Here is a 14,407-nt window from a genome sequence, read left to right on the forward strand (position 1 = left end):
TTTGCACTGTAATAACCTGCCAGGATGCACATTTGGAACTTGTCACTTTGCCCATTTGTTATGAACAATAGTATGATCATGATGGCAGAAAGAACACAACGTGAATGGACCTGTATCCAGATATGTTGGCATGTGCTCGTAGTTACACTGCTGTCCTGAAAATAAGACCTACCCCGAAAATAAGTCCTAGCATGATTTTTCTGTGTTTTTGAGGATGCTCAAAATATAAGCCCTACCCAGAAAATAAGCCCTACCCGAAAACAAGCTTATATATATATATATATATATATATATATAGACAAGAGGTGCTAATTTATTATTAATGGAATTGAGGGTTTGGAGAGTTATGATGATGTTCCAGAAGATGATGGACTGTATTTGAATAAGTGTTGATTTTTTTTGTTCTAGAATAAATGCTGATTGTTGTTTATGAAAAAATAAGACATCCCCTGAAATTAAGCCCTAGTGCATTTTTTTGGAGACACGTTTTTGGGGAAGCAGGGTACCAGTCAGTAAAATGTTAGTGCTAATTTATTAGAGGTGCTAATTTATTAATGGAATTGAGGGTTTGGAGAGTTATGATGATGTTCCAGAAGATGATGGACTGTATTTGAATAAGTGTTGATTTTTTTTGTTCTAGAATAAATGCTGATTGTTGTTTATGAAAAAATAAGACATCCCCTGAAATTAAGCCCTAGTGCATTTTTTTGGAGACACCTTTTTGGGGAAGCAGGGTACCAGTCAGTAAAATGTTAGTTCTGTGCAGGATATATTGCAGTGAAAGTATGTCTATATTGAAGGGAGACACAAAGTTTTCTCAGTTTTCACTGTGCTTTAGTAAGTATACCAAAAAGAAATGGGCACGGCTAACACATGCCAGATAGGTAAATGGAAGAACAAAGACTCTTCACTTGCCTTGCAAGGGATAAATGGCTTGGTGATTGTGGTGAAAGGTCAATTTATTAAGCACATGCAAGGAAAAAAAAAATCATGATTTTTGGAGTCAGCAGAACTTCTTTTTATTTACTGAGCTAAGCAAATTTTATTTTGCCAAGGAATTTGCCACTTTGCTATGTGAACGGCCTATACTCCTTTAGTACGTAAACCTTATTTTTCATCTGGAGTTGATGACACTAAAAAGTATTTAAATATCCATGAGGTCAAGGTTCTTGGTCTGTGTTTATTCTGTTCCAGCTTTGGACTGTGAAACAGATGCACAGTGTAAATCATTGGCACAAACAGAAAGCAGTGCTGAAGTTACAAGTGTTCTGTGCCCTCCCCACACCACATGCTGCTTATTTAACCTAATCCGCAACTCCGGGGTCTGACCGTTCTCTACAGCTTCACACTGTACAAGCCTTCCACTGGAGGATAGGAAACCTTGTTAGGACTTTTTCCTAAGCACAGAGTTGTAGGGCGTTAAATAAAATTGTATCCAAACCCCAAAACAAAATATAAATTGTAGTTTACCAATCCTTAGGTTAGGTGGCTAAATGAGTTTTCTTTTCACTTAAGTGCATCTATAGCAAACATATATTTCAATTTTCTTTATCTCCTAAAGTTACCCCACCAAAAATTCACTAGTGTGTTTATTTGCACAAATCCCACCACCATGCAGTGTAAATCTGCTTATATTAGATCAAGGAGGCAGGTTATACAGAATTATGTGGCATTGATTCTGTTCAGACATCTTCGTGCTATACTTTGTGTCTTGATCACTATCCCACTATTGTTTCAGGGCTAGTAAGGAACGAGAATCTGACGTGTGTTCTGCAGCTGTCTGACATCATTCATGGATCCTTCCTGGCGGATCCATGAACAATCGTAATGCAAGTGAAGGGGAAGAGAACCCAGCGGGGTGACGCTCGCTCATCCCACCCCCCTCCACAGAGCAGAACAGTGCTATATGTACAGCAACCATTCATGCATCTTTCAGTCTTTTGTTGTTGGAAAGGATTGTGAAAAATCCTTTCCAACAACTAAAATCTAATGTGAGCACACTGCCTTATAGAAGATTTCACGGCAGCAATAATGAAAGTGTCGTCGCTCAATGAGCATATAACCTTGGTTTAATGGGTAAACCTATCGACAAATCCAAATGTAACAATTGTTGTAAATACTTCTGACTCCTCTTAATACCAGCAGATGTCATTGTCGCTGTTAGAATGCTAAATATGTTGTAAATGCAACAACCTGTCCTATAGCAGCACTCCTATTATTATGGGTGTGCTCGCTGGGAAAATAGATAGTGAACCCTTTGCTAAAGGAGGTAAGTGACCACACACAGCTGACAGACAACTCTAAGACGCTCCTGTAGGCGGTTGTCCGTCAAATCCTGGATGACACTGTCTTGCCATGAGTCAACCTTTTGGATAGTTCCATCCAATCTTGGGGCTCTATATTGGTCACTTTAGGGATCTTTGGTAGCCACATTCTACCTGCTAGTCTTTTTGTGTAGATAAGTTTTTTGCTAGTCGTTTTTGTAGATAAGTATTTCTTGCTTTCTTGTTTGCTTTTATAGTTAAAAAAAAGCTTTGGAAAAACGTTTTTCATGTCTGCATGTTTCTGACATTTTACCCAGTTCCAAATTAATAGAATAGTTCACAATTCATTTAGTTCTTTAATATAAATGGTAGCAGGATTTCCGCACAGTTTTCATTGTATGTTCTCTTAACCTCACCCATTGATGAAATATTGTTTAGACTAGCAGAGGAAAATGCCAACAGAGCTTTTATTTCTGGGCAGGTTCTGCAGCTGCTGTTCAAGCGAAGCACTAAAGTAAATGGATTGATTGGATATATGTGGTCAGCTTTACAGCAGTCTGCTCTAATTCATTCTTCAAATAGTCCTGGATTATACGGTTCTGAGTTGATTATACATGCTTTTCATCATCTGCTATGTGGCTTGTAAAAAACACTGGCACACATTGCATGGAACTGTCTGCATAGTGTACAAAGTTGTTTCACTTCGGATGGGAAGGAGTTAAAAATGTGTAGCCTACTTGTTATGTAGTTTAGGATTTCCATAAGAGTGCCTGCAAGAGTTTGGCTCCAGAAGGCAGGACTCCTATTAATAGACTTCCAGCAGCCTTGTGGGGCAGGTCTAGTTTCGGAATCTAGCTGACTTGACTGTGCACAGCCATTTCACCCCTGCTGGATGGGGGATACTGGTTCCCTTCTTAGGCTTTGCTTTCAGGAGCTAAAGACTTTCCTTGGGTGATCGCTTCACGGATATCAATGGGCACATTGTCCTAAAGGCATGGCTGAAGATACAGGTACGGCATTTCATGTAGATAATAAATGTGCAGGCCAGTTGCTTTTATAGTATGCGGGGAAAAATTACAAACGAAGACTTTAGAAAAACAATACATGAATAAATGCATAAAGAGTAATGTAGCAACTGTTCCTTCAAGGGAACTTTGCTGCTATTTCCATATATATAATTTAAAGTGTGTGTGTGTGTGTGTGTGTGTGTGTGTGTTCGCGTGTGTGTGTGTGTGTGTGTGTGCGCGCAATATATATATATAATATTTTGGGGGTTTGTGTTTAGCATGACTTTGCACATTGATAAGTCCTCTGGCTTCTATCTACATAAACCTTAGAGCAGTGTTGGATGAATCCCATGAACTGTCTTGTTTATTCACCGTCAAAGTTACAGCTAAGGATTCTTGTTTTGGAGCCTATACATGTTTTTTCCTTTATATTTTAAACAATTGTTTAAGCTTGGCAACCAGACGTTCTTGTGAGGTTCGGAATAATTTTTCCTCTGCTACCGCAGTGTCTTCAGTGATCACTGTGAGTAATGTAGGGACATTACAAGTGTTATCGGGACAGCAGATAAATCAAGGATAATACTTGCTTTCTCACCCTCTGCACTATTATCTGCCCTTTTGGAGGTCGATTGATATATGTAGATTACTGGACTTATATTAGTTTTTAAATGTGTTTTTGAAATAAAGCTTGTGGGTGTCAACAGGTCATTTCCAGGAAGTATATTTAAAATGGCAAGTGTTAGATTATAGTTTTTTTTTTTTTTTGTTTTTTTTTATTTAGCTAATCACCAATACAGCTACATAGAGCATCTACAACTGTTATAGAGACAAAATGAACCATGTACAGAGTATGCTAAAAACAATTATTTGTTGTGTCAGAAGTTTTATGAATAGCAAAAAGAATATTGTAGTATTTTTATTTTATTTACACCCCTATAATGACCATAGCCAGATATCTGTACTTGCTTGTACATGCTTGTTGGCATGCTGCTCTGCTTAGGTGGGAGTGAACGGAGAAATAAATTTAGAATGCTGTCTGCTGGTGTCACTTTTGCTGGCAGATTGACTTTGCTTCTATCAAAATAGCATCGGTGAAAGCAGAAAGTTATATAAACAGTCAGCAGAATCCTCTGTACTGAAACAGCTTGTGAATAAATCTGGGTAGGAAGAAGTTGATGATAGGAAGGATAAGTCTACATGTAAAGGACATCCAGTTGGGGAACACCTGTGAGGGATTTACAGTGGCATTTGGATGTTTTTAAGATCCTGTCTGAGGGTCTGTCTAAATTGGCAGGAGGAATCTGCGGGCATATACAAAATTTTAAGTAAAGCTGTCTATTTAAAAATGAGCATATCATTAAACAAGTGCATAGAGTGTCGAAATTGGTTGTAGATTTTTGAAACATCTGCCAGGCTTCTCCCAATCTTCCTTCCACCCATCTGTTTAAAGTGGTTGGGACAAGGCCATGGTATTTGTATGTGTTTGCACTTCTGTGTCTTTATAAATGTTATTAGATGCTGATTATTTATATTTTTTTTGTAATGTACTTACTGTTCTTTTTGGAAGCAGTAGATCCCCTAGCAGTAGATCTTATGAAAAGAAAGTCTCTTGATCTTGCTCTGTAAAGAGAAGGTATAGGAAGGATTAGTGGGATGGTTCTAGTTGATATTGGGGTGTAATGTCATAATCCTGAGAAGAACTTGCTCTTTGGTATCCCATTTCTAGCAGACTTTGAGCTGTGGCAGGATTGCAGCCATAGTTATATTCATTTAGGTATGTTGTATTCCATGTCCTTGATTTATGGGAAAGGATACAGTGCTGTTGGCTTCCTTTGTCAATGGTGATCAAAAGACTTGCATTGTTTTCGGGATACACATTGTCTGCATTCTTTTATGAGGAGAGCACAATTGTGGGTTTTTTTTCTCTCTGGAGCTTTCATTTTAGAAATGGGATAAAAAATTGTGTTCATAGATTTTTTTAAGCAAGCAAGGAAAAAATGTTTTAATGCAAATTGCCTTGGTGATAATAGATTCTGGGGAACAATTAGGATACTTTAGTTGTAAAGAGAAAAGCGGAGATTTACAACCTTTGTCACGGTCCTGTTTTTGTGTTACCCTCTTACTTTTCTGGGTCCCCATTGTTGCACAACGTGATGGATAATCCGGAATATTCTATTTCTCAGCAAGGAAAAACTGCCAATAAATATACTTGTTCAGGTGACATCTGTCTACTATAGGATTTTTTAAATCACTTTTGGGAAAAGTCTGTTGTGTCTCTGGAACTGGAAGTAAGGTGAAACATCTGCAATAGGACCCAATAAGCAAGAAAATAATGTTTTTTACAAAAAACGTTTAGCTTGAGATAGATTTAAAAACTGATGACATAATTTCACAATCTGTTACAGTTGTAATCTCTGAAGGGTTTATAGATGACGTGGCATAAGCGTTGTCTGTGTCAGCCGGTATTTATTAAAAAATGATTGTTGATGGACACGTTCTGACCTTTTCAGCTATTTCCTGGCTTAACCTTCAAAAGGTTCTGGGGCTTAGGGTGACTGTTTGGAATGGAATTTTGCCAGATGCCAACTCTTCTTCCCTTGAAGATTTAATGTTCGATTCAACGTAACAAATATATATTGTGTAGAATATAAATTTTGTGCTGTTCTTTGTTTTGATGCCTCAACATTTGGTTTTATATAATTGTGTCTTATAGACTGACACTTTATAAGGACAGCAGTACTTCAAAAACATATTTTCTTTGTTAGGAGTACTATGCAATGTCACAAATCAAAATTTTACCCCTTTCTTTTCTTACCTGTGATAAAAAAGCTGTCACCACAGGCCCAGATTAATGTAACATTAACCTGGTTACATTATTTTGCCTACATCTTGACTCCAGAAAAGGAATAGAATGGGTACCCCCCCCCCCAACATGCTTTTGAGTTTACAAATGTTTTGCTTTATCTACATAACCTCAATTTTATTTATTTATTTTGTATTAATAAGCCTTTATTTAAGATCTTTCATTCCTTTCAGAAGCAAAGCACGGTGGAAATAATGGGAAGAAAGAAGGCCTGTCTGGTAGTTCATTCTTTACCTGGTTTATGGTGATTGCCCTCCTGGGAGTATGGACATCAGTAGCTGTGGTGTGGTTTGACCTGGTGGACTATGAAGATGTGCTAGGTAAGAGCATTCATATATCCTTCATTCCTGATATGTAATAATAGTATAATCAATCAGCATAGTTTAACATGGAAGTATTTTTATTTTAGTATTTCCACATCTTTTCTGTGCTATCACTTAAGCAAACCCGCATAGAAACTCTGGAGATAATGCAGACTATCTGAATAGCTAGTTGCCCTTCTGTGAACTTTTAGAGGGATGGTAAACAATTTTAAAAGCCTAGGATAGCGGTTACCAACAAACCGATGGTCTATGAGAAAATTTTGGGGGTCCGCCGCTCTGGCTGGTGCACCCCCAAATAGGGTCAGGAGAGGGACCATGTCCCCCGTGCAGTGCCTAGGCTCAGAAGGTGGGCAGGCTGTGTCCCTGGACACAACTCTCCCATTTCAGGCTCAGATCTGCAATGGGAGTGTGGGCAGGGTTATGTCATGATGACGTCACCCTGGGGAAGGTTTCTCCCCCTTTGAGTGACGCCCGGCTCCCCGCACATGCGCATTCAGGAGCCGGTGATTTTAGTGGTCTGTGGAACCGAAAAGGTGGGCGACCACTGGCCTGGGAGATCTCACCTCTAAGGATACAGCTGAAACGTTTTTTGATTTGGTCAGTCTGGCAGCTGAGTTTTTTCAAGCAAAGTAATGCATACAGCAATATTAGCATTTCTTAAATTTATGAAATATAACAAATTGTATACCCACAATAATTTTTGAGAATGGCCTTTTGATTTCTTTGTCTCCTCCTCCCCACGTATTCTGTATTTTTACTAGAGGCAGCAATCTTTCTTTGATACCTTCTTTTAGATCTAGAGTGTACTGTAGATATGAATGAACTTTTCTAAAGACTAAGCCTATTAAAGCTAATCTAGTTATGATACTTGTGTTGAATGTTCTTTAAATACCTCATTTAAATGTACAAATTTACAATGTCCCCCCCAAAAACACAAGGTTTATATGTTAACTTTTTTTTTCGTAATTTTGGTTGGTTTTTCATCAATTTCTGTTTCCAAAGCCATGATATCAATTGAACTAGCGTTTCTTGGAAATAATTGCACATCCAGATCGTTCTGAAATTTTGTTAAGTAACTTACATGTTCTTTTTTTCTTTCTCCTTGACATCCTTTTTCTGTGCATATCACCCAAAGACTTTAAAGCATCTGCTATTAAAAGGTCCTTAAATGCCAAATCTCTCCTTAATTGACAACCCAATAAGCCATTTTACATTTTCATGGTCAAATTCACCAATTCAACTTACATTTGTGGCTTACAACTGTGACCAAGAAAGGAACAAATGTTCCACATATGTCCTCTGCATTTATGATCTGGCACTCTTATACTGGCCCAGAACTAAGATAATCTTTTATCTGATGGAAACACCATCTAAAGTCTGTGCCATGTACATTATATAGAGACAAACTCATTTACCTGAATCCAAGATACAAGGACATGTATAAATGGAACTTTCCACTAATGGGTTGACCCCTAGGTGATTGAAGAGAGTTTGGTTCTTGCTACTTTAAATATTCTGTATCTTGATTCCCCTTGGAGTAGGCCTTCTCAACCTTTTAACCCATGAGGAACCCAGATTTTGGGTAACCACTGATATAATCAATGGGGAAAATGTTATTTGCCTTGGTTGCCAGTGGGAAGAATGCCCCCCCCCCATACATTAGTTGTCAAAATGCCACATTTACTACATATTTAAAGCTCATTGGTTTCATACATTTTGCCCTGGAACTATGCAGGTACCATCTTATGAGAGGCCAATCGGCCACAACTGGCCACTTCTGGATGAACCTCTTGGGTTCCACAGAACCTTGGTGGAAACTGTCTGCCTGAGACTCACACCATGCCATATCTTCTCCCTTGGGGCTCAACACAAAAACAACAAAAAAAAAATATATATATTTCGCCTCTTTTGAGTTTGAACCCAGATCATGTCTGTCCCTCTGTAGGCTCTACTTTTTCAAAGTTTGCCTTTCTATGATTTTTGTCTGATCCCCCTAACAGCTCTTTTGATGACTTTCCCTTTTAATGACTGCTTTTTTTTTAATAATCCTTGCTTGGTTTATTAGACAATTAAGATTCCTGCAGGGATACTTGCCATTTTTTTTTTTTTGCCCTCACAAAAGAGCTATAGTTCCAAGCTGATCTATTTCTCAATTGCAGTTTTGTGGGTGGTCTGTCCTTTGTATTCTGCCCAGCCAAGGGGTCAGTCATCTCTTACATTTCTTTCCTGCAGGGTCCCCAAATCTTACTCTTTTTGGTTTTCGGTGGGCAAAATAAATATTAGAATTTTGAAATAAGGTCAAGGCATATTTTTATGCAAGAAGGAAGGTTTAGACTCCCTGCCAAGCTTTATTTGTGGTCTTGTGTTCCCATGGGGAAGATGAACTCCACTTTTTTTGTTATAACCACTGCCGTCAAGAAATGAAGTGATAGAAAATATTCCAATGGGGTCACCTTTTTCAGGGAACAACTGTCAGAGGGGGGTTTCATTTAACTTCCTCTGGGACAGAAAGAGAAGGTAAATTTCTGCAAAGAAACAGACAACAAAAAAAATAAATAACCTGGCAAGCTTTTACCATTTCCCATAATATAAAAAACTAAAAGTTGACTGAATGTGCTTGCACACTTTATACCACCAGCTTTTCTTTTCATCCCTAAATTTATCCAATGGGAGGGTCAATCATATGTGACCATGTGACATCCAAAGTAGGAGGAGCAATAAATTCCAGGTTACATTTCTCTACAGACTACAGCATCCCGGCACTGCAGAGGAAATCATGTGCCTAAATGAGAAGGGGAGGAACTTGTAGTCATAGAAAGTGGGTGATGAGCAATTGTGGGAACTCAATCTGTTAAAAGGGAAATAACAGGTAATTAGAGGTCCTTGCTGTGGGGATAATTGCACAACTTCAGCCAAACACATGTATACAATTTTTTTTATAATCCATTTAACAATAATTTTCAAAATGATTACTTTAGAAAATTGGATGTTGGTTGTGATTGGGCTTTAATTTTTTTTGTGACTAATATGCATTTACAGTCAGAGTAGAAATGATAGTGTCTAAATGTTTCTATATTTTTATCACACATGCAGCCAAAGCAAAGGATTTCCGTTATAACTTGTCAGAGGTTCTTCAAGGTAAAAACTCTAAAATACTCTCTTCTACCATCCTCTGGTGTTTCCCCTATTTCCAGTGAATGTTTATACTTTGCATATTCTGCCCTCATGATATACGTTGTTTCTCATATTTCATCTAACAAACCTGGGATATCAGTATTAACCCTATTTCTTTGTTCTAATATGGCAAACATTTCTAAAACTCACAAATTTTTGGTGTTTGCAATGGCTTTGGCACATTTGGAATGGTTTCTTTGATGTTTTCTATTCTTAATTTTTTAGCCACCTTGCTATTTCTTAGTTAGTGTTTTAAAATTATGCAATAAAATATTGATTTATGACAAATTCAGCCATTGCCTGTAGGTGGTGAGAATTTATTTTATTTTGGTGTTTTGAAAATGGACAACAAAAGTCTGATTTCGGCTAGATTATTAAGTTAATTATTTTAAGGGAATCTAAACTGACCCAGCAGCTCAATTTACATAGAGATGCAACCTTTTTCTTACGTTAAAAGTTAGCTGATAGGACAGATCTCGTAATTAAACAATTAAATATATCTTGCTTTTTGGACAGTGCCCAGATAGAAAAGAATTCTATTACTATGTTTAGCCACAATTATTATAAATTAGTATTTTTATAGCGCTAACATATTATGTGGTGCTGTGCAAGGTCCAGAATCTTATCACTAAATGCCCCTTACTTAGTCTGATGTCCTTAATACAGTTTAAGGTCAATTTGGGGAAGCCAAAAATAACCTTACTGCATGCTTTTGGAATGTAGGAGTAAACCCATGCCACTTCCCCACATATGTGCACAGTTCTTAGTAAATTTATCACTAATGGGGGTTTCAAAGTAGTAGCCTAACAAGCAATACTTATTATTAAAAAATAATAAACTCTGCCAACATAATACACAGCCCTGTACATTAAATAGGGGTTGCAAATTACAGCCAAATGCAAATAATGACACAGGAGGAGGAGGAGGAGGCCCTGCCCAAAAGAGCTTACAATCCAAGGTTTACAGACTACTTGGTGTTTGAAGCATGTGTGAAACTACAGTTTCATGTTCACAATATTTTAAAATATTTTAGAAATGCAGAAAAGGTACACTGCCTTAATGTTTTTTAATCTCTTTAAAATAATCCTCAGTATACTAATACTTATTCCTACGTAGGGACAATTGTTAAGATCTATTGTTATTCTTCAAACCCCCAGATTTGCTAGATATCAGATTATATTGTGAAAAAAGTTTTATTTAGAACCACCACCTGTATGTTAGTTTTATATTACTTGATGTATTATTTTTTTAAAAGAAAAGAAAAAACAAAAAACATTCACTTATCTTATATCTAGTATTCAAATTATTATTCTTACACTGTAACTGAAATAATAAATTACCATGGGCCAATAACTGTACATGTAGAATGTAAATGATCTCTTTGGTACTGGGAAAGAATTTGCTGATCAGAACAAGACCTGAATTAGTGCAGGTAACTAACAATAAAATTATGTTTTTGTTCTAAGTTTATTTTATCGTTTTTCTCCTCTAGGCAAACTTGAAGCTTATGATACTGATGGCGATGGAGATTTTGACATTGAAGACGCCAAGGTTTTACTGGGCAAGTAGAATTTTTGATTTTCATTTTCTTTTGTGCAGATTGATTTGCAAAGACATAATCCTGCAAATAGATAACTGTCTAGATCAAGAGTATGTTTGCTCATGTCATCCAACTAAATATCTTGTCTTTTTTTAAAGCAATTTGAACAAGAAAGGTCTTTCTGACCATTACTGAAAAAAATAGTTTTACTGCAGTGAATGTTTTTATTGCAAAATGAATTTGCCCCAAAATGCATGTTAAATCTATGTTTTTTAAAGTGCATGATTATATCTGTTGTGGCCATACACTAGAAATGTCTTTTCTCAAAGTAGCATTTTTGTGTTTTGACTATTAAAGATCTGTTACAAAAGTGAGTGGCTTGTATTTTGTTTCAGTATCATTAAAGTAATTGTGCATGATGTGCTTTTTCTGAATGTGGACATTCATTCATGCATGATCATCTCATCATTTTATTTGGGTAACTTCATCACCCGTCTGTAGTTCCTACATAGTTACATAGTAGGATAAACTTTGTGTTTATAGAAGGCGTGGGAAAATCTTACTTCTCTTACCATTAAAGGTCTTTATTTTGCATAGTAGACACCACCTATCAGAATAGAAGTATTGGATACCGTAGTTCACTTGATTTGGAGCAAGTTTCGGGGCTGATATCCTTATTCCTGCTTTAAAACTAATGTGCCAATGAGTTAAAACAAGCAGATGACTACTGGGTTCCCTGACACTTGAGTGAAGGAGGAAGTATCATGGTGACAACCCTGTGCATCTTGTGCAAAAAAAAATAAAACTTCTACAATTATTAATATTAATACACAGTATTTTGTAGCGCTGACATATTATGCAGCGCTTTACAAAGTTCATAGTTCTGTCACTAACTGTCCCTCAAAGGGGCTTACAATCTAATGTCTGTACCATAACCATATGTCTTTTAGGCTGGGTCTAGACGGGCCTTTTTAAAAACACATGTAAACTTTTCTATTGCATTTATATGTGTTTTTAAACACTTTTATTAGCATTTTAAAGCTTGCTTTTTAATTGCTGGAAAACGCCTATGCCGCAGTTTTTTAGGCTTTTCTTGCTTTTTACAGCCTTTTTAACACGATTACGTTTTTAGTGCTTAAAAACACTGAAAATGTCCTATTGAAGGCCCCAGCGTTTTAATTTTTTAAACGTTGCAAGCAATGTTTAAGATAAACCTCATTAACGTGCCTCAAGGAAACATCCTAGTGTAGATTAGTCTATTGGAATGCATCAGTATTTCAAACAAAGTCTTTAAAAGCCTCCGTTTAAACGCTGGGGAAAACATCCGTGTAGACTAAGCCTTATATAGTCTAAGGTCCATTTTGGGGGGGCCAAAAATAGAGGCGGCATTTAACCTAACTTCATGTTTTTGGGATGTGAGCGGAAACCCACACAACCACATTTTTAAACAAGAAGCCCTTATTCTGCTTTTCATGCTTTCTGCTGGATACATGATTGTATCCCATGGAGCCATTACTTTGCTATTCCAACCCAGTTTCACCAACATGAAGGTACCCAGCTGCCAAAAACGCATCCATAGTGGCCAAATAGGAGCTGAAAGAATTGTAGGGATGTGTTTTGGGTTCAGGGCTTTCATAGACTTACCATGAGCTTTACGTGTTGAGTAATAAACTCAATTTTATTTTAATGGCACTGAAGTTTTAAAGACCAATAATTTCCTGGCCTAACCCATGACCTTCTACTGTGGGTCAGTGGGGTTACATTACCCAATAGGGGACATTTATCTTCCAGCACCATAACTATATAAAGATGGGGGACAGCAGCAACTGACTAGGGGACTATTAATTAAAAGCAATTGTCAAAGTTATGTTTTTTTAATTAAACGCCTATTCACAATATTTGTATGTTGATTTGCGCTACTGTTTACATAGGGGGCGGATATCTAAAAAAATGCTTCAATGCTTGTTGTTTACCCAAGGCAAATATTCCTGCTATTGAAGTCTGAACTTCTAGAAGTGAAATAGGCGACTGTTGCTAAATTGTTAGCACACTCATGGGGTAACTGCATGGAGTATATGTGTTCCTTCACATATTTTTAATTATTTCACAAGCTTTGACCGATATAATGGTGATGATGTTTTTTTTGCCTTCTTGTAAGGAATGGCATAATATGTAGGCATTGTATAAATACATATTTTGTGATCAGCAATTGCAATCTACATAATTTTTTTAAGCTGTGTGTTAGATATTCAGTGCCCAAAAGTAATGGTTTAGCTCGTCTTGGGCAAAAATCTGATGCTCTGTTATCCATCAAACGTCAGTACAAAGTTTTAGGACTTTTTGAATTATTTCTAAGCAAGTCCTTAAATGATAATGGTAAAAGACGTTATATGTTTTAATTTTCTTTTTATGGGGACAACTGGAAATGACAAAACTTGTCTGTACGGATGTCTCTGTTTAGCAGTATAGTTTTCTGGCATGGTTTATACTAAATTACAAGTCAAACAACCATTGCCTTTTGCAGGTATTAGGAAGGATCTGCCCTGTGCTCTGCTATTTACTTAAACAATGTCAGGCGCCCATTTGTCATCTTCACCACATTTTTAGTTTCCATTGTGCAAATGTGTAAAGAAATACTGTTTGCTGTGGGTGTTTAACCTGTAAACATACAGTACTGGCATATGACTGAAACAAGAAAAGCTAGCACAGCTATTATAGAGAAAGTCATCTCTAATACTGCTTGATTTGCTAAAGCTAAAAAATTGAACATAGAAATTCTCACACATGGAACCACTATGTTAATGAAATCCATAGCTCCACTTAACTCATTGTAATTTTCTCATATTCCTACATACTCCCTGTAAAAGTAGGGAGTTTTTTTTTTTTTTTTTTTTTTCCCTTTATTCTATAGACAAACATTTATTATTATCGGCAGTGATCTTTCTGCAGTATCCCCTTTAGTAAGCAAATGACTCCAATGGATATGTAAATGTTGTACTTCACCCATAGTTGTCTGTGGGGATTTCCTGATTACTCAGTAAGCTAGAAAGCAAGTTTTAGAGAATAAAAGGTGAAAGATTTAGTTATCGTGTCATAAGCACAAAACTGAGATAGTATAACTTTTTTTTCTTAGTTTTTTTTTGCCCAGCACACACACTCTACACCAGAGCTTCAATCTTCTTGAAAACACTGTGCATCTTGGTGGATAGTAGAAGTAGTGGAAAGTAGACTTCACC

The 14,407-nt window shown here is 36.8% G+C and overlaps 1 protein-coding gene across 13 annotated transcripts in view; it reads left to right on the plus strand.

Moving 5' to 3' along the window:
- ASPH (aspartate beta-hydroxylase) overlaps window positions 1-14,407 on the plus strand; it is a 106,793-nt gene that overhangs the window by 12,551 nt on the left and 79,835 nt on the right. For 6 of the 13 annotated variants that reach the window (XM_072411142.1, XM_072411134.1, XM_072411130.1 and 3 more), the window contains exons 2-4: window positions 6,308-6,454; window positions 9,551-9,595; window positions 11,124-11,192. In XM_072411142.1, the coding sequence (XP_072267243.1) occupies window positions 6,308-6,454; window positions 9,551-9,595; window positions 11,124-11,192 (261 nt within the window). Of the gene's footprint in view, window positions 1-2,985; window positions 3,275-6,307; window positions 6,455-9,550; window positions 9,596-11,123; window positions 11,193-14,407 lie in introns of those variants that run through there. The other 7 variants (XM_072411143.1, XM_072411135.1, XM_072411141.1 and 4 more) reach the window with 5 other exon arrangements.

This window comes from Pyxicephalus adspersus, chromosome 5, assembly GCF_032062135.1.
Source record: "Pyxicephalus adspersus chromosome 5, UCB_Pads_2.0, whole genome shotgun sequence".
In the NCBI taxonomy this organism is placed as follows: domain Eukaryota; kingdom Metazoa; phylum Chordata; class Amphibia; order Anura; family Pyxicephalidae; genus Pyxicephalus; species Pyxicephalus adspersus.